A 20,956-nucleotide genomic window follows, 5' to 3' on the forward strand; every position below is an offset into this window, starting at 1 on the left:
CAGGCATTCCATTCCAAGCTCCATCCTGCAGTTGGATTTTGGTCTTGACTAGTCAGTCCCAAAGCACAAGCACAAAACTGGGCATTATCAAATGATATTCATTTGCCAGAACAAAACAGAACAATTGAACAACAAACAAACTTTCCGTGGCCTTTAGACGAAGCCACGCAGGTACAGCTCTAACACGACAAGACATCAGTTTCAGCATTGTATTATTTCTTTCCCCATATAGAACTCCATAGTAAGCCAGTTCCCAGCTCTCAGAAATACCAACATAGATAGGCCTCTCCCTTAAAGACGCATTCCAATTTAGAACTGCAGTCTATTTTCCAGAACACTGAAAAGCTTCAAAACTGAGAAATATTACTATTATTTTTTTGCCCTTTGTGTGTTTTTATATGAAGCACAGAGCCCGCTTCTTCAAAGCTACCAGACACACGCTGGTCATTCTGGTTCATCATTTATAATAGTCATGGTGAGAGCCACATGCACTACCTTTATGTGAAAAGACCATTGTGTCACAAAACAGCCCCAAATTCCTTTATGCTGAGATGCCGTGTCTCAATTACCCTCCAAGGAAACAAAGCCAGATCTATAGGATCTGCAGTGCACATCACCAATTTAGAAAAGCTTTGTGTTCAAAGAAAATCTTAGGAGCCCCAGCACTCCTGTGTTATTAGTAGTACCTTTCTTTAATGAATCCTATTGTTTCATGAATGAGGGAGAACTAAAGAATCCTTTAGTTTCTTTTCAAAAGGAAAAACAAGTTTTATATTTGACAAACAGCGTGTTTTTTTTAATTCATAAAATCTGTTCCTATGGGGGAAAATACATTTCTCTTACTTTTTGTATTTTGTATTTTCTATCTATTCCAATTCTATTTCTCATAGCTGCTCTTCTGCATAAACAGATCCACTTGCATAAGTGATTTTCTATACCCCTCTGAGACAATAAACAAGCCTAGCTTTCACATTTGAAGATTATATGGCAAAATATTCATGTCCAGAGAAGGACGAGATTGCCTCCCTCTCGGCTTACCCAGTGAAAATTAAATATTTCTCCTTCCTGCCATACACTCTATACCTCTGTAATTGCTCATTGATCTGCTACTGCCCATATTCTGAACACCACTGGAAGCAAACAGCTATACAAACACTGAGTTTGGTTCAACATCCCAGAGTTCAGTGACTATGCAAAGCAGCTTGACAGACACCAACCTAGCAATCAGAAGCAGCAATAAACCACATCCTCACATGCCTTGTAACACTGGGTTTACTCATAGGGAGAAAATGAATAACTAAAATGTCTTAATGCTCAACTAATAAGCCTGGATATGTAATCAGTTGGACCACTGTGTAATAAAACAAGCAAAACAGACTTGGTTGGAGATTTTTATAGCTTGAGCAAATTCTGTTGCAAATGGAATGTGAAGATGCAAGCTCCTGTTGCCTTTCCAACTTCTTATTTCAAAGCAATTAGCATTCTTAGTGCATCCACATGCATGAGTACGTCACTAGACAGCAGAAAGTCTGCCTGCTTGATGCAGTAGAAAAAACACCACAGCAATTCACTCAATAAAGTTATATTGCAATTGATTTGAGAAAAAAGACATCAACTGTTATTGGTTATCAGCAAGGTCTCATTTTCTGCTGCTCTGAAAAACACTGTGTGAGGGAAGCATTTTCTGCTTCCTGCTAAATAAAATCAGCATTTTCAATGCACTCAATTAGCAGTGTTTTAGGTCTGTATCAGATTCATCATCACAGCTAATTGATTTCAGGCTCAGGCCAATCTCACCATCCAACATCGTTATGCAGGGGTAGGTGGCGAAAAGGAAAACACATCTCCAATTAAGAAAAGCAGAGGGGGAGGCACATCATTTACAGGCTGCACACGGCATTTGCTTTCGTAGGGAAAGAGCGTGGTTAGAAATATTCTGAAGGAATGACCCACAATCAAATTTTGCAAGGCTGCTTTGAAAGCCCGCAGATAGGATATTTTCAGTTAGCCCCAGCCGGCTGAAACATACTCATCTTTACTTCAGGAGAGAACACGGAAGAGAAAAATTCAATGGCGTTTCCTGGCTTATTTACCTGCCACCCTTTACACCTGATAGGTCAGTCATAAAGCAGAAGTATGCTCTGGGGCAGAGAGGTCTATAGAGGAAATAACAGTAACAAAGTGTTTAATATTTCTAGAAAGCCAAAACAATGATCATAACTTGCTAGCTGTATCATAGCTTGTATACAGCTCCCTGTACATGCTGCTGGGATAATCTGAGGTCAGCACTTACCAGAGGAAGGAAAGATGCACTCCTGCTTTCTTTGCCTAAGAAGTGAACATTGCTGGGAGTGGGAGGTAGCTTTCCTGGCCAACAGCTCACGCTGAAATTCCAGCAGAGAAAAGGCTGGAAATGGCCCTCTTCACCCACGCCTTTATGCGGGCACAAACCTGTCATTCCCCAGACCTGTTTTCATGCTAAGTTGCATGTTTATTTGTGTCCTCTTTAACGCTTTGAAAATAAAACAGAAGCTGTACTTCCCTTCATCTGTTGACTTCCATCTCAATGCTACTACTCTGCTAGAGCAGAGGGCACAGCAGGCCTGGCTCCACAGACAGACATCAGCCCACAAAGCCTGCCAGTACCCAGCAGCAAGCAGCACCATGTAATCAGTCCCACAGAAATTTAGAGCCATTTAATTAAGCCCTGTTTTCCTGGTCTCAGAGAGCATTAAGCAGCAGCTCACCTGTTCCAGCTTAATCTCATTAATTAGAGACCTTCTCCTCTGAGTGCAGGCAGGTGCCTCAGGCAGCAGCCAGCCCAACACTGCCCAACAATGCACCACATGCACAACTCGTGCCATGCCACAAGTGAGAATCGCATCCATCTTCCTCATGTATACACAAAGAAGTAAATAGCCACTGGTTTTCTTTTCCCTTGTAACCCAGATCATTTGGATAGGGTATTCAGAAAGCTAATTCCTATTAGATTCAGTGTGCACCATACTACACCATTCACTTGTACCATACTTTCTATTACAAACTGCTAAGTATTTTTACCTCTTTTTCATCTCTGTGTAGTCAAGGGCAGAAATGAACTTCTTTTTTCAAGGCTTTAAAGCTTAAACTGCCATTTCTCTCAGGCAGTTTTGCTTACATTCTATTAACAATACCTTAGCAGCAACAACAACAAAAAACATTAAAAAGCAGCAGTAACACAGCTGTGACAAAGAGCACTGCTGCATGAATTTGCTGTCTCACTAAGCTAAGGAAGCTCAGCGAAGCATTTTCATGTTTCTACTTCAGACTGCAAGTGAGCAACAACTGAAGCTTTATCTGGGTACAGTACTGCTGCCTGCTTTGATTAAAGTATTTACATCCCTCCTCATTTAGATACCTCCCACAGTCCCAACCAGCGGCCTACCAGCACTTCTGACAGTTGCTGCTCACACTGCAGCACCTTTTCCCTCATGAGGGGCGCCTGGTGAGCGGCACGCCATTCTCCTCAGCTAATGTATTCTGGATTCATTTAGAGACCTGTGAAAACAACAAGCTACCCCGAATGTTCATTTGCGTGCCTGAAAAAGGCAGCTAACTACTTTGCAGTTGGACTAGTTGATGCTGGTGCAACATTTAGAGGAGCATACCTTCATATATGTAACAAAAATAATAATCAAGCAGCAAGGGCCCAAACATAGCTCCTTCTGGTAGCAGCCACCCAGCCTCAGTGCTGCAGGTAACAAACTGTTTCACTGAGAAGCACACTTGTAAAGTTCTTTCTGATTTGCTCCCACTTTGATACAAAGGTGAGTAATTAGCTGTGCTACACTGCAGCCTTCCCGAGCTCAGAGGCAGGCAGCCCAGCCCTCAGCCACCTCAGTACACTACCAAGCCTGTGACAGGGCTGATGTGGAAGAGATGCCGAGCAGATCATCCATAACGCCACAGCAGCACCTCACAGCTAGGGAAAGACACAATTTTTGTTCATGAAAGGCTCACTTACCATTTGTTGGCTCTCTTCAACCACTGCAGGCCAGGCTTCACTCTGCAGAACAGAGGACTTCTCCACACACAGCCCCAGCAGCCACACTGCTAAAGCCTGTTCCTGGGCACGGGGCTTTCCACACAGCTGTCCTGAGGGCACCAGCCACCTGGGGAGGGCCTTAACTATCCTAGCAAGGGCCAGCTGCAGCCATCAGCCTATAGCTGGGCCAGAAGCGGCAGGTCACAGCTCCAGCCCTGCCCTGGGCCCCATTCTGCTCCCTCCTTCTACTCCCTGACACTGACATCCCTCAAGGATAAAAATCTTGCCCCAGAATAATTTAGTGAAATATAGACATTTCAGGAGTTCAAAGTCTTAAAAATGGCTTCAGTGAAGTGCTGGGAGCAGACAAACAGTGTTTCCTCCATTTCTGCTCCCCCACACAGGGAGCTAAATCCCTTGCACAGGTGCCACTCGTCAGCTAAATAAAAGCAACCAACATTTATAACATCACACAACAGCAGAAAAGTCCACAGAGCAAGAAAATTCAACTGTGTTTGTGCAATACGCTTTTATTTTTATCCTTTGCAGTCATCTTGGAGTAATCATGTAAACAAGAGGATGGAATGGAATTACACTGAGTCGTACGCAAGTGGCTCTAGAACACCTCAACAATTATGACAAGGCATTATAAATAACTTCTCTTAATAATATATATTTGCTGTTTTCAGTACATTAAAGAGCTGCCGTTTATCTAGGATTAGCTAGGAAGTAGTTTAAATTGTAACGTCCAAGGAACTTGTCTCCAGATTCGATAATCTTCCTACGATTCACTACCTCCATAACATCTAGACCACAGGTTAAGCATAAGACTACTTGGATCAGAAATGTTTTCTTTCTAACAGAGTTTTACTGAATCATTGCAGAAAGCCCTATTATTTTCACTTCACATTGGTATTTTGCAGAATTTCAAGTAAAGCTTCAATTCTATTCTTCAAGTTTTCATCACCTGTATGAAACCATTTTCTATCATTCAGGATTAGTCAAATCAGAGATGGACACAATAAGCAGTCTACCTTAACCACAATAGTTTAAAGTAGTTCTAGCTTATAGACTCTTTAAAAAAGCACAATCAAAAATTGTCTTAACACCTTTGCTACCATATAACCTTTCCTTGCTCAGATTATATATTTAATACCATATACATGGTACTTCTAGAAAATTGAGATTATTCTAAATTTTAGCAGCCTCAGGCACATACTTAAAACATTAATGTCTTCAAGGCACCTCCCACACCCTTCACAATCAGTTTGTGGACTGGTTTTTAGACACAATCAAAGCTTACTAATGCCAACTTGACTTGAAGAAAAGAAAAAAAAGAAAAAAAGCCCTAGAATATGTCAAAGATATACCTGAAACATTTTTAAATAAAGAAAGATTAACTGCAAATAGTGTGTAATCAAGTCCAACAGTTTTCTTATTACTAGGATGTGTAATGCATAAATATATGAAAAATAAAATTCACAGTCAGTTTTAAAACTAGAATTCAAGTTCAGCTAGTAATTCTCAACTTTTGTATTTATGTTAACTTCTAAATATAACATAACAGAGGCAGTATTATCATCCACAAGTACAGGAAAATAGTATCACTCAAAACTTTAGGAAAGAAGATATAAAATTCCTTTTGTAACCAATAAATATAGCCACCTGAGTGCATTTCCACAGGCTTTTCACTTAGGGGAAATCCAAATCAACTGCTAAGAGACATTTAGTAGCATTTTGAATGTTAGCAGCAGCGGTGTAGCTGTGGGCTTTGCTTGTTCTGACTTTGTGAATTGCTAGAGAATGAAGCAGAACTCAGTGTTTGGTGCATTAATTTTCCTTTGCATCTAAGCTGGCTTCTTCGCAATCTCACAACTCGGCTTGGGGTCAAGGGACAGACATCAGCTGACACTTAACTGAGCAAACCCAATCAGTTTCACTTCATCAGGAATCTCAGTGCCATCGCAGCCAGAGGCCTGCAAGTACAAACAGAAATGTTTAGTGTATCACAGTAAAAAGGAGTGTTTGACAGTCCCGGCTTCACAATTTCCCTGTACTACCTAGTGGGCAAACAGTTTACTTGAAGGAAATCTCTCAGACTGCTTGGTGTATTTTTCTGTCAGCATCAGTCAATGCATCCTTCATTTTAGCTAAATCTATATTTCAAAAAAAAAGAAAAAGATGAAAAGAAAAACTGGGAAATGAACAAATGAGGAACAAAACACTTTCCGCAGCTATTCCAAAAGGTCACTTAAAGAGCAAAATTCTTTAACTCAAACTTTCCAGAGCCAAATATGCTTTTCATTGGAGCATGCTGTTTTCACTTGTGGAGAGCAAATAACCTACATGTACAGAATCTACCTTTTGCTAGTTTGCTGCAAAAGTGTCCTGCAAAAGTGTCCTGCAGACACCAAATGTCTGAAAAACCCTTATCACCCCAGCTATCGAGTCTGCTTGAAATACCAACCCACTGAATTTTTCAACATGAGACTGGAGGAGTTTATGAAGAGTAAAACGTAATGGTTGCAGAAGAACATCTTTCTGACCGTATCATCTAGTTCTTCAGACTGAACAATTCAGAATCTTTACTAATGTCTGCTGCAGTACAAACTGGCACAAATCTACTTACGTTTTGCAAATGTAAGAATAGTAAGAATGTAAGAATATCTTGCCTTAAGTCTGCTTTAAAATAACGCACACTATGTAGGCAAAATATTTTAATATTTTGATTTTTAAATACAAAATCAGACTATGTAGCTCAGAAAGTACATTTTTTAATTCGTTCTTTACCTATGTGGTAAATAATTTGAAGTAATATCAAGTGTGTAATGGCAGATTATGCAAAATTGCCTTTGGACTTTTTGGCAGATCCCCCCAAGAACAATTGGTTCACTCCATACAAATGCTCTTGACCCTCTAATACCCTCAATTTTTTGCAGCTGAATCTTTTCATAGAATTTGGTCTGTGCGTATCCAGTATCAGGACAAGCATTCTCAGATAACACACACAGTGTTCACCCAGTGACATTATCTACTGAATTCTCACAACCAAAAATAAACTTATTCAGTAATTGTGGAAACATTACATCATGCTACTCCTTTAAATTTCCTTTTATTATACTCTCTTCACAGTGTATTTAAGATGCCTTATCCTGGTGAAGTAGCAAGTTGAAGTCTTAAGTCATCACCACCGGTCATAATAATGATACCTCAATGTTTTATTAATTGGGAATTTACTAAAATTTACTAAATGGAGTTTGAATTTTGTATGTAAACTATCATGATAGAAGGAGCTAGTATTATTTTCATCATTCTACACTCTAGCTAACTGTAAAATCCTTACATAAAGTGCTAATTATGCTACATAATAACGTTGTTACATTGCATATTGTCAAGATTACTTGTGTATTAGAGCAGCCTCCTTCCCTAAGTGCAGACAGCTGAATCATGCAGAAAAACCTTGATTCTGTGTTAGCCAAGACAACTAAAGGAGATTCAATACTACATATGTTCTGTAAAACTGCATCATTTTAAGTTTAAAGATGCATTTAAATACACACAAAGGAGACCTTAACAACAGACTCAGACATCTCACTTAAATTATTGCCAAAATAATAAAGAAGTTCATTATAGATAAATACGGTTAAAGACACAGGTTATTCTTGTTTCCCAGAAGATTGAAATGCTTTGTTGTGTGTACAAAATACTACACCAGAAAAAGCAATCTGCAAGCAGTGAGACACTAACCAGATTTCTTGTCCACAAATAGTAACTAATCCTAAACTAAAGAATACTTTTCAATTGAATTCTCTGAATGGATATAGGATTAGCCAGATTTAGACTTCGAATCCCCATGAAATATTTACCAAGAAAATGTGTTTTAATCAAATCGTATACAAGTGCTCTCAAATCCTGCTAAGAGGTAACAAAAACAAATGACAGTCTTCCTAGGCAACTCCACTACACGGGAGCAGGTAGAAATTGAACTTGAATTAAATAAATCAAGGGTAAGAATAAATTAAGATACTTCTTGTGGTTATGTTCAATTCCCAGGGAGTAAGTTAAAATGTCAGGAAGAAACTTCGATTAAAAATTAACCTCAGGAACTGTTACCTAGCCAGTAGAACTTACCTTAAGAAGGGAAAGAGACACTGAATTACAACTGACTATTAATTTTGATCTTGGTAAAGCCTAGGAGTATTCTCTCACTGGAATCTGAAATATGTGACACTGACTGCTCCCCAGCATTTAAGTAATAAATCCAGCTGAAACACAGAAATATCCCAATCTAAATTAGATGGTTGGTTTTTTTTTTTGTTTTCAACATACACAAACATTAACTGGATAATATGGAATATTAAATTTTGAAGTTTAAAGCTTCTAATTAAAGAGCATGAATTAGAAACAACCAAGACTTCTATATAGACTCTGGTATGTCTATGTTTCTAAATGGTCTTCCCAAGATGCCATCAGATGAATAATAAAGTCATAGTTAGATGTTTAGACTGCAAGAACAGATCATCTGGAAAAAAAAAAAAAAACATCAGCTTTTAAGCTGTATTTAGATTGTAAGGGCCATTTGAGTTACATGTTCCACATCACAATCCCCTCCTAAAAGCAAACACGTTCTGCTGACTTTACTGGACTGTAGAGGAAAAATGAAGCTCAATTATTTAATTGTTAAGACTACTCAAATCTATATTTTAAAAAATAAGAAGAACAATCCTGAATTAACACATTATCATCAACGAGGTCACTTACTCTAAAAATGGCTCTCTACAGCCATAAGAAGCAGCTGCTTTTAAAAACAAAGCTATGATTCTGGAGACCTACTTACCTACTAGACACTCAGTCTAGTCTTTCACATGTGTCTGAGTCACTCTCAGCAAGGGGTGCTGAAAGCTAATTGGCAAGAGTTTGGTATTTACAGGGCTAATCTTTCCACAGCTTTAGGTATCCATATTTTTCAACTTGATTTTAGAAGACATAGAAACAAACACAGCACATCCATTCTGAATTAAGTTTTTGGAATGTTAAGCTATTAATCCATCCATCAGGATGGCAGCAAAATCAACCAAAATTGGGATCCATGTTCCAAGGCAAAATGTGCACCTCAAAACAGGCATATAGCTGTGGTTTGACATGCTATACAGATAAACTTTTAATTGTGGATTCTCAGTTAAGAGAAGGTTGATGGGAAGAACTAAGGACAAGAGAGCAGTAGAAAGGGTGATCTGCATTTAAACGAAATGCTGGCAGGTGTTGGTAGGAGTGGAGATGGAACAATGTGTCCTCAGAACTGATGTAAGTTTCTTCCTCTGTGAAGTTATAGAGCTACGTGACTGTACATATCCCTAAAGTCCTGTCAAAATAGGTTTTAGGTTCTCTCTCTCACACACGGTGATTTCAATCATCTCATCTGTCAACACACTTATTCAAAAAAATAGTGAAAATGAGATAAAACACAAACTGCAATAATGTTACAATAATTAGCTTCTTTCTTCCTCTCAGGCTTTTTGGATTATTTAAAACCATTTCCCTTACACAGGTTAAGTTCTTTCATTGAGGACTACCCACGTTCAGAAAGGAAATTACTGCACAAACTAGACTTTGGGCAGTGGTCCTCAGGGCAGTGGTTACAGCACCACACCTGCCACAGTTGAAGAATTGTTCAGACAGAGCTCTCAGAAATATGGTTTGAGTTTTGAGTGGTTCATTATAGATAAATACGGTTAAAGACACAGGTTATTCTTGTTTCCCAGAAGATTGAAATGCTTTGTTGTGTGTACAAAATACTACACCAGAAAAAGCAATCTGCAAGCAGTGAGACACTAACCAGATTTCTTGTCCACAAATAGTAACTAATCCTAAACTAAAGAATACTTTTCAATTGAATTCTCTGAATGGATATAGGATTAGCCAGATTTAGACTTCGAATCCCCATGAAATATTTACCAAGAAAATGTGTTTTAATCAAATCGTATACAAGTGCTCTCAAATCCTGCTAAGAGGTAACAAAAACAAATGACAGTCTTCCTAGGCAACTCCACTACACGGGAGCAGGTAGAAATTGAACTTGAATTAAATAAATCAAGGGTAAGAATAAATTAAGATACTTCTTGTGGTTATGTTCAATTCCCAGGGAGTAAGTTAAAATGTCAGGAAGAAACTTCGATTAAAAATTAACCTCAGGAACTGTTACCTAGCCAGTAGAACTTACCTTAAGAAGGGAAAGAGACACTGAATTACAACTGACTATTAATTTTGATCTTGGTAAAGCCTAGGAGTATTCTCTCACTGGAATCTGAAATATGTGACACTGACTGCTCCCCAGCATTTAAGTAATAAATCCAGCTGAAACACAGAAATATCCCAATCTAAATTAGATGGTTGGTTTTTTTTTTTGTTTTCAACATACACAAACATTAACTGGATAATATGGAATATTAAATTTTGAAGTTTAAAGCTTCTAATTAAAGAGCATGAATTAGAAACAACCAAGACTTCTATATAGACTCTGGTATGTCTATGTTTCTAAATGGTCTTCCCAAGATGCCATCAGATGAATAATAAAGTCATAGTTAGATGTTTAGACTGCAAGAACAGATCATCTGGAAAAAAAAAAAAAAACATCAGCTTTTAAGCTGTATTTAGATTGTAAGGGCCATTTGAGTTACATGTTCCACATCACAATCCCCTCCTAAAAGCAAACACGTTCTGCTGACTTTACTGGACTGTAGAGGAAAAATGAAGCTCAATTATTTAATTGTTAAGACTACTCAAATCTATATTTTAAAAAATAAGAAGAACAATCCTGAATTAACACATTATCATCAACGAGGTCACTTACTCTAAAAATGGCTCTCTACAGCCATAAGAAGCAGCTGCTTTTAAAAACAAAGCTATGATTCTGGAGACCTACTTACCTACTAGACACTCAGTCTAGTCTTTCACATGTGTCTGAGTCACTCTCAGCAAGGGGTGCTGAAAGCTAATTGGCAAGAGTTTGGTATTTACAGGGCTAATCTTTCCACAGCTTTAGGTATCCATATTTTTCAACTTGATTTTAGAAGACATAGAAACAAACACAGCACATCCATTCTGAATTAAGTTTTTGGAATGTTAAGCTATTAATCCATCCATCAGGATGGCAGCAAAATCAACCAAAATTGGGATCCATGTTCCAAGGCAAAATGTGCACCTCAAAACAGGCATATAGCTGTGGTTTGACATGCTATACAGATAAACTTTTAATTGTGGATTCTCAGTTAAGAGAAGGTTGATGGGAAGAACTAAGGACAAGAGAGCAGTAGAAAGGGTGATCTGCATTTAAACGAAATGCTGGCAGGTGTTGGTAGGAGTGGAGATGGAACAATGTGTCCTCAGAACTGATGTAAGTTTCTTCCTCTGTGAAGTTATAGAGCTACGTGACTGTACATATCCCTAAAGTCCTGTCAAAATAGGTTTTAGGTTCTCTCTCTCACACACGGTGATTTCAATCATCTCATCTGTCAACACACTTATTCAAAAAAATAGTGAAAATGAGATAAAACACAAACTGCAATAATGTTACAATAATTAGCTTCTTTCTTCCTCTCAGGCTTTTTGGATTATTTAAAACCATTTCCCTTACACAGGTTAAGTTCTTTCATTGAGGACTACCCACGTTCAGAAAGGAAATTACTGCACAAACTAGACTTTGGGCAGTGGTCCTCAGGGCAGTGGTTACAGCACCACACCTGCCACAGTTGAAGAATTGTTCAGACAGAGCTCTCAGAAATATGGTTTGAGTTTTGAGTGGTCCTGTGAGGAGCCAGAAGATGGACTTGATGATGATCCCTGTGGCTGTCCCTTCTAACTCAGGATATTCTATGAATTGATGAGCAAGCGTTTCTCCTGCTTGCTCTTCCAGCTGTGCAGCACAGCTGCTCAGTGGCATTGCTCTGTGCATAAGTAACTCTGCAGCTAGAAGTTTTCCCTTGCAGAAGAAGTTGACACACTCCCTGTTCTGTTTCTCTAAGTGATATCTAAGTTTGTATGCAATTGTTCTCTAAGAATTTCTCCCCAACTCTTGCAGTTCCTCCTCCACCTTATCAAAGTAAGAAGTTTCATTAAATTTACATATAATTAATAAACTTTGACAACTGCATTGGATGATGGAATCCAACTGGTTAAAAATATAATAGGAGAGAGAGAAAAGAGAATGAGAAAGGACATAAAAATACAGTTGCTTTCACCATCAGGTAGTCAGAAGAGTTACTGTTCCAGGCAGAAGCTTTGTTCAAACATTACAAGCTCAAATCTTGGAGCAGTTTCTTATGACGTTTTCTAACTGATATAGAGAAGGTCAGAAAAAGTTTTTCAGTTTTTGCCAAATGGTTGGCACAGCACTTAAAACTATTTGAGAAAGAATCAACAGGCTGCTCTTTAATATGAGAACATTTCTGTTTCTGATGCTCTTTAATATGCAACATTTCTGTTTCATGTACTGTATGACTCATTACCAACTCTCACTTACCAACTTAAAAGTTAATGTTTTCAAGGCCTTTGGATCGTCTACAATCTTCTGTAAGTTAGCAGCAACTGTAAAATAAAGTACGAAGAAAATGATTTACAGAAAACTGCATTCAACATAGCATCAGACCTTGTATTCATGCTGGATTAACATCTTAATTACACATACATACATGCCTGCACATTAGCACTTGAATCATTTAATTACTCTCCAGTTGTAGTGTGGATGTCAGAGAGCAGTCAGACTGCCATAAACTTGTTTCCTCTCTTTTGCTGTTATTTTATGCCTGTGTGAATTGAGTCAGAGAAAAAAGTCAGACTGAGAACCTAGTGATAGCAATAACATTCCTGTTTCTGAAGCTGCGTCACCTGGCTGTACGTTTATGCTTCTGACTGTTATCCAGGCTAGTAATAGTACCCATACAGAACCATAGCAATCTGTTACAGGTCAGTGAACCAGCAGAAAAAAAAAAGTAAAAAAACAACAGCAGAAGCTGATTTTTAAACTGCTCTCTCAGTAAGCCTGATCAAGGTTGGCAATGCAACAGCAGTAAACACTAACAAGATCTAGAGATCAAGAGAACAGAAAAGGAAGAAGAAAAATAAACTCTTTTTGTATGAAAGCACCTAACATGCATTTTAAATTGCAGTGTTGGTTCTTATGGTTGTGATTTTTATTTTTTATATATACTGTTGTTAACATTTATCTTGATAAAAAAATTTGGCTGCCTTTTGGCGGTTGGTTTGCTAAACTTGTTCCCCATTTTCATGCTAGATCCTGAACTGAGTTCAGACTGAATAACTGGAGTGCCTCTGTTCAAAAGTGACTGATAAGCACAAGACATCATTAACCCGACATCAACATAAGAAAAAGACTCCATGCGTTGCAGAGCTACTGACAAAAAATAAACACGTTAAGTAGCAGAGATTTTTTAGTACACTGAATAGGTAAGTATCATAAGATAGATGTTCTCTGTAAATAACATTTGCCACAGATTTTGTGAGGTAGAAAGTAAGACTGCAGCAAACCTATGTGCAAGTTGAAGGTACTACTGCCACACGTAGACTTGTAGCACGCATCAAATTCAGGTTCCTACCTCCTCCACTGGGTCTAATGCTACAGTGACAGTTTTCACGTTAGTGCATGGTAGTGTATGATTCACTGCACATAGCAGAATGGCTATGTTTGGCCTCATGTAGGGAAATATAGTATTTGGCTAGGGAATTTACAGAGGTAAACAAGTTTATGTCAACATAAGTTCTGTCGCCAATAAATGCAAACCAAAATTTTGGGGGTCTTATTTTCTCTGTATCATATAGATGGCCCAGAGTACTGTTTGTAGACATGTACAGATTCAACTGAAGCTGAAAAGATGTTTGAAACTAAAAACAAATCTTAAGAAATGATCACAAGGTACATTCTGTACAGAACGCTTCTTGGAAAGAACAAATAATTAATCTTCACAGTTAAATGAACTCAACAACAGTCATTACAATAGAAAGTCTTTCCAATTTTAAAGCTTCGTTATTAATAATCTTCTTTATTCTAGTCATTACAAATGGTTTTTATTTTAATCACACAATTCACTTACACAATCAGTAAGTCATTTTTTATTGCAGTACCTCCTACCTAGCAAAATACATGCAAATACAGATAATGCTTTTTGCTACAATTAATATTTAAGAACCTACACGAGAATTTTACAAAAAATTGTGCTCTGATAGCTCCCGAAAACACAATACAATATGTTCAAGCTTGTATGTCTTCAAAATCTATTAAATAAGATCATGCATTCAAGAGCAGTTCTGTCTTACCCAAGGCTTCATAAAACATTTCTTTAAAATAAAAAAAAAAAAAGAAATTATCCAGCTTTTGTTAGCTGGCTTCACCAAAATAGAGATACAGAGCTACAAACTGAGATAAGTTCTTGAATCTCTCAGGTCCAAAGACTTCTAACTTCACCTATTATAAAATGATGAGCTTCAAATGGGCACTTGCCTTAAAGAGGAGCAGATGTTCACTTAATGTCATCCAGCTGCAGGACAACTATGCCAAGTCAGCATGCTGCCTAGCTGCTGCACCTGAATGCAAGAACTGCCACCAGTCTCTAGTCAAAATTACTGTTCCTAAATTTGCATGTATTGCCCAGTTTATCAGCAAGTGTTTTTATAAACTATCACACAGGGGACATAATGCACTTAGGTCTTCACAAGTAGCATCAAAATCTTAAAAAGCTTAACGCCTTCCTGCTGATTCTTCACCAAGAAGAAATTCAAATCTTCAAAGCAAAAACTGCATAAGAAACTATAAACAATAAATGTAAATACTTAATGTAAATATATATGCAAATAGTTAATTCTATTTACTTATCTTTATTAAAATCCATAACAAAAAGAAGTAATATTTAGGTGGGTGACATTCTTGAAGAAAAACTGCTTTTCAAAGAACAGTGCTCATTTAAAGTCTAAAGTTTTCTGTGTTTGTCTCAACTTTCAATACAAATGCAAGCCAAAACTTTTTACATGTAAAATGCTGGAAAAGTATCACATGGAAGAATATGAAATACCCTTTATTTTTCTTTCTCTGATAGGCCACAATTAGAGTGAGATGTGTTTAATCAAACAGAAGATTAGGAGAATTTTAAGAGAGTGATGCCAGATGTTTTCAGGCTACACTTGAAAAGGAGAAAGACCTGCACTGAGTCCATAATATTAGAATAAAAATTCACGTAAAAATAGGAACACCTGCAGTCTCCTAAAGAGATATCTTTTCAACTTCAATTATATGCATTCAGCATTGTTCAAGTAAAATGAGTGTTTCACTAGTGACTTTTGGTATTGTTATATATTTTCTGACTTTTCTAGAATAGCAAGAAAAATGAGTTTGCCAGAATATTGTAATTAGTACCATTCCATCAAGCCACCATGAATGAAAAAAAAAACAGACCCAAACCTGTCTCCTGCAATATCTGAAAATCCAAATCACTATCAGCCAAGAATGAAACATGCATAATTACCTAGCAAGACCACATAGTCTTGTTGTAGCTTGTTCCTTTCCTAACTCCCTGCCTTCTTCTTGCTAGGTGTCTTGTCCTTTCCAAGAACACAAGGCCAACAAATTACAGCCAACAGTCTGAATCTGGATACATAAGTCTGCATTTCAGGAAACTAAAAGTATGTTTTTGTGTGTTTTTTTTTTAAGAGATAACGATGATCCTTTGCACCTTAGTGTAAGCCAATGGTTTTAGGTACTTCAGTAAGTAGAGGCATACCCAATGATGAACAGCTTAAAGATGTTGACTCAACTAATAACTGGAATCTTTCAGTGCCTGATGTAAATATCTACAAAGAAATAGCAATAATGCCAAAACTGCAGGTGTCCATGGCATCTTGAGTCTAGTTATTTTCTTCCACAAATAGAGCCTAAAGCACAGGCAGCAGGATCCATCCAAGCAGCTGAAAATCTTTCCTGACAGCCAGCTTGCAGGGTTTCCAGTTACTTGCCCAGAAAGTTTGAGATGCCATCTACACTACAAAGGTGACATTCTCAAGGTTACAAAAATGAAAGTTAACACGCTCCAGAACAGAATACTCAGCCAACTTCAAATGAAATTAAATTAAGCTATTTGTTGCATTTAATACTATTTTTACATATTTATTTCCAAAAGTTTAGGACTGTTATTTGGATGATGAAGTATGCTGTGTCTTGACAGATACCTGGAAATTCCTATCACATATGCTCACAACAATAAACAATGTTCCCACATACAAGCAGCTGCTCCTACTATTCAGCCCTGTTCAGAATTACTGGTTGTATCAAGAAAGAACGAAAAAAATATCTCGTAAGCAGTACTGCTCTTAAGTGGCCACAGCTACTGAATTTAGTCTCTTTTCATTGAGAAAACCGATTTACTATGTTGACTCACTAACCCTTCCAGCGAGATTACATAAAAGTTCTCATATTCCTTAGATATGAAAAAATGAGCCTAAAGTTACTAAATGCAGATGAATCCAATCACATCTGCAAATGCTATTGGAATCCTAATGGAAAAGTGAGAAAAGTAACCATCTCTCTCTCCCCTCCCCTCTCCTTCTCCATGCTCTCAACAATTTTTTTTTTTTGCAACTTAGTGAACAAAGTCAATTTAATACAGTAATGCTCTCCTTTATCAGGTGAGAACAGGTTTACCTTAGGAGTTTTTACAGAGGACTGTGGCACTGAGGAGGGAGGAATCATTCTCTTCACTGATGCTTAAGCTATTTGAAAAGTGGGGACATTTTAAAACACATCTCTGGATTTTACTTGACACCTCATCTCTATGATAAGTAAAACTGCAGTTCAAATTGACAAAGCCATTTTCATTGAAATACTCTGAAGTCATGGCTTGGATACTGTACTTCTGAAATTGATAGCAGATTATCACTGTAGTCTGCAATTAGCACTAACTGACAATTTGAAAAACTTGTCATGAATTCGCTGCTTCCATGGGGCCTGAATATACTAGATCCAACATTTTATTTTGGGAAGAGTATTCTTGAGACGTTCTGGCCATACTACTATACAAGTCAGAAGAAACATGGACAAGATAACTGTACAACAGAATCAAGCAGTGATGGAAGAACCTTTGCCAGCAAAACCTGCAAGTAAATAGAGCACACTTCAAATCACATCTTAGAGCAAATACCCTCTTCAAATGTTAGCAGCAGTTAGCACAATAGGCTTTTGTTGTTTACAGCAATAAATGAGGTGCTGTTCAGCTTGCTTCAGAAGGCTTCTGAAGGACATATAATCAACCCCTGCACCACAAATCATTCTAGGTTCTCTTGCAGGTTTTGTTCAGAGACAAATGGTTGTGTCACTCTGTCAGAGTAAGTGTCTGTACTTGTGGAGCATACAGTAGGATAAAAAGGTCAAAACCAGCATATAAATACACAACACAGACAGCTAATTGCAGGTGTAATAAATAAAAAGCCCTCATAGCCAGTGTCCTCAAGCACGTACATTTATTTAGCATATACTACAAAACACTCCCTACTGCACATTTTCAGCTGACATTAGTGATAATTTTTAAATAAGTGATCAATACAAGCCAATGTAACAGAAAAAAATGCCATCTTCAAGATCACAAAAAAATATCCATAACAGACTGAGCATACGTGAGGCAGTCTCAAATAGCTGTTTCTCTAATGTGACAGGAGCCTGCCTGGTTATTTAGAATTCTTAACACAGCATGAAATCTAACCCTAATGGCTTCAGAATAGGGAAAACTTCTGAAAAAGTTAAAATTAATGAGACAGTAAATAAAGCTATATGAATACAGTAGAACCATTTCCTGTACAATGCCAGTGCAGCCAAATGAGCCAGGGCCATCTGGCATAAACACAGACACAAGTAGCATCCAGTGTCTGAGACAATATTTCAGCGAGGCTCTCAAAACGATAATGATTTGCATACTTTTCCACTTGATGAAAAATGGATGGGGAACTTCTGACACTAGCTTTGACAATTTGGAGAGCTATTGCATATATATTCAGATACAAGGAAAAGCAAACATTATTCAGGTACAAAATTACTGATGCTAAAAAAACTGAGAAAATTAAAAACTGTGTTTAATAAATGTAAAAAAAAAAAGTAAAATTGTTTATATGTAGTCCAAAATACAGTCTGTAAGAAATAGCAAGAAGCAGCCACCTTCAGCTGCTCCCTACTTCATCCAGATGTATTGCTATTAGAAAGGCCAAACTCAAAGCGCCACAGATTTATTGGCTCTCCCCTGACTGTTCCAAATATTACCTCTCCCCCAGATGCAGGGGTTTATTTTGCGATTCCCATTCGATATACGAGTTCTACTTAATAACTGCCTTGGGAGTCTACCTATTTGAGGATTAATGCTGTATCTTCCTGTGCAGGTCTCAAGAAGCAGGAAGTCTGAGTGACAAATTAGAGCTTTTCTCCAAAGAGCTGAATTTATGATGCATACTCATGAGGCAGTTTCACTTATTGCAAGACAGCCACTGCAATCTAAATACTCATTTGTATTTCACACTGCACAGTGATTTTCATGCATTTGCAAGATCAGAACCAAATCAAAACCAAGCTTTGAAACCTAGCCAGCATTGGATTATAGTATATTACGCAAACAATTGTAGCAATCAACCTGTATAGCTTTTTGGTAACGATTCCTCCAGATATCTTGATTATTACTATCTAGTGTTTTTCAATAGCTTACAAACTGCATGAAAGATTAAAAATCTTTCCAAAGAGGTCAGAAAGGTTTTATAAGTGGGAATGTTTCTATTAATTCATCCATTCGGGATGCTAGTCAAAATCTCTTTTGTTTATGTTGCTTGAGAACAGTAGCAAGGGAAATATTAAAGCATTTTGAGATCTGTGACAGCTAGCTTAACAAGTGTTTATTGCTAGAGGACTGCAAGGAGCTAGACATGATTCTCATAAGAAAGAAATGAAACAAAATAGAGAAATCAAGAGCAAGCTTGGCTTCTATTTTCTGAGGATGCTATTGGATGCTGATAAGGGAGAAACATTAAAAACATTTAGAAATGTATTATTTATGAAGAGGCTGTCATTAGGAATTTATCAAAGGAAGATTAAGGCTCACAAATTTGTCTGAATTCTCTTTGCTGAATTGGGAGATATAAAGACAGTGGAAATGATTTATTCCATTTCAAATTTGATCCTTTAATATCCAAGATTTTGATTTGCAGCTTTACAGTCAGAAAACACAGTTGCAGGAGAACAGCATTCATCAACAAAATAACAGAGGGGCAAACAAAGTTCCCACTTGAACAGTGGAAAACTGAAAAGATCTCCTTTCGTATCTTTATGAACAGGACTGCAATTACATGGCAGTCAGCAATTCCCACAGCTTAAAGTGATTATTAAAACCACTTGAGCCCTGAGGTTCACATGGTTTCTAAGTCCCAGTACAGCAGACACAGTAGAAACCAGGAATGCAAGTTTTCTTGCATGTGTGAAGTAGCAGGCAAAAGGTTAAACTTATTCAACATCTTTCAAAATACTTTTTAAGGACATTTAACTAGTAGTTTGACACCAGTGTGTCCTCTTCCAAGGGCTAGAAGAGAACTGAGACCAAAGCTTTGGCTAATAACCAGCTATGCCATGTTAGTCAAGAGCAGAAGAGGCAAAGGCATGGAAGAGGCATCAGGGGCATATACTCCTGACTGACTTTTAAGAACAAATCAAGCTCTTAAATATTTATCCTCCCTCAAACCACAACAATAATGAGCTGTAATAAGAAAAGCTCTCAAAGCCCTTCACCTTACTATCCACTAACATGGAGAATTAATACCCAGAGGTCACAGACAAAAACTGGAAAACTGAGGAGTGAGAAAATATACTAGATGTTTTCTAGATAACAGAATCACAGAATGGCCAGGGTTGGAAGGGACCTCAAGGATCATGAATCTGCAACCCCCCTGCCACATGCAGGGCCACCAACCTCCACATTTAATACTAGACCAGGCTGCCCAGGGCCCCATCCAATCTGGCCTTGAACACCTCCAGGGACGGGGCATCCACAACCTCTCTCTGTCAGTACTCGGCAGTTACTTTGCAAAAACCTGACTTGCATACTCAGCTCCTTAACTGTGCGTAATATGCCTGGTGTGTGAGAAGCATAGTTCCTCTTGAGGGGATTTAAATGGAGTAGGATCCGCAGGTCACACTGTGCACACTGAGGCACTGCTTGCCTTGCACAGATAACTTGACTGAAAAATACCCACCCAATTGAAAGAATGTATTTTATGAAGCAGAAGCACTACACTGAGATGGAAGAAGAAATAATTTTAATACTAGAAACATACCTATTTCAATTCCAGTAGCACATGATTATCAAACACCCAAGTTCTCAATTATTTAGTATCCACTTCTGATCCTAAGGCAAAGTATTACAATTCAACACTTTTAGATCTCCTGCCAAGAAAAAAATCTGAAAATATGATACTTTTTATTAAATTAAAATACAACTCTAACTGGCAAATGATACCATTTCCTAGAAGCTTATAAAAAATGGAAGACTGAGTTTTCAGGATATTTTTTTGTTCTCCCATAGTGTGTGAAGAAGTCTTAGTCAAACTACTGCACATTTAAAATAGTGTCATAAAAAGATATGTAGAACATATCTGAGTATTTAAATTCTTATGTATTCCAGAGTGAGATTACACATGCATTTAATGGAGGTAGACAATACCTAGAAGAATTCAGAGGGCTTAAGTATGAATATACAATCATAATTTCCCCTTCATTTTGAAGAAAAGTGTTTTGATAAACCTGAGTTTTCTAAGCCACAGTGCAGTCTCAATTTAACATCTGAAACAAAAATTTAGATCTGCTGCCCAACACTGCTAGTAAGAATGTTTAACAAGCCTGAGATATTA

General features: G+C 37.6%; 2 protein-coding genes across 7 annotated transcripts in view; both read right to left on the minus strand.

The window, feature by feature from the left end:
* Positions 1-4,275, minus strand: part of LOC116232900 (sodium channel protein type 2 subunit alpha-like) — a 364,152-nt gene extending 359,877 nt beyond the window's left edge. Inside the window, exon 1 of the mRNA XM_090143920.1 lies at positions 4,004-4,275. The gene's annotated coding sequence lies outside the window, so the exon portion shown is untranslated. The remainder of the gene's footprint in view (positions 1-4,003) is intronic.
* Positions 4,276-4,534: 259 nt separating this feature from the next.
* STK39 (serine/threonine kinase 39) overlaps positions 4,535-20,956 on the minus strand; it is a 90,008-nt gene continuing 73,586 nt past the window's right edge. For 2 of the 6 annotated variants that reach the window (XM_090143954.1, XM_090143956.1), the window contains 2 exons: positions 12,543-12,607; positions 9,760-10,378 (listed from right to left, as the gene is read on the minus strand). In XM_090143954.1, the coding sequence (XP_090000080.1) occupies positions 10,319-10,378; positions 12,543-12,607 (125 nt within the window). In that variant the 3' untranslated portion in view covers positions 9,760-10,318. The other 4 variants (XR_016468251.1, XR_016468252.1, XM_031599528.2 and 1 more) reach the window with 3 other exon arrangements.

The sequence above is a fragment of the Phasianus colchicus genome, chromosome 7 (assembly GCF_987193195.1).
Source record: "Phasianus colchicus chromosome 7, bPhaCol1.hap1.1, whole genome shotgun sequence".
NCBI lineage: Eukaryota > Metazoa > Chordata > Aves > Galliformes > Phasianidae > Phasianus > Phasianus colchicus.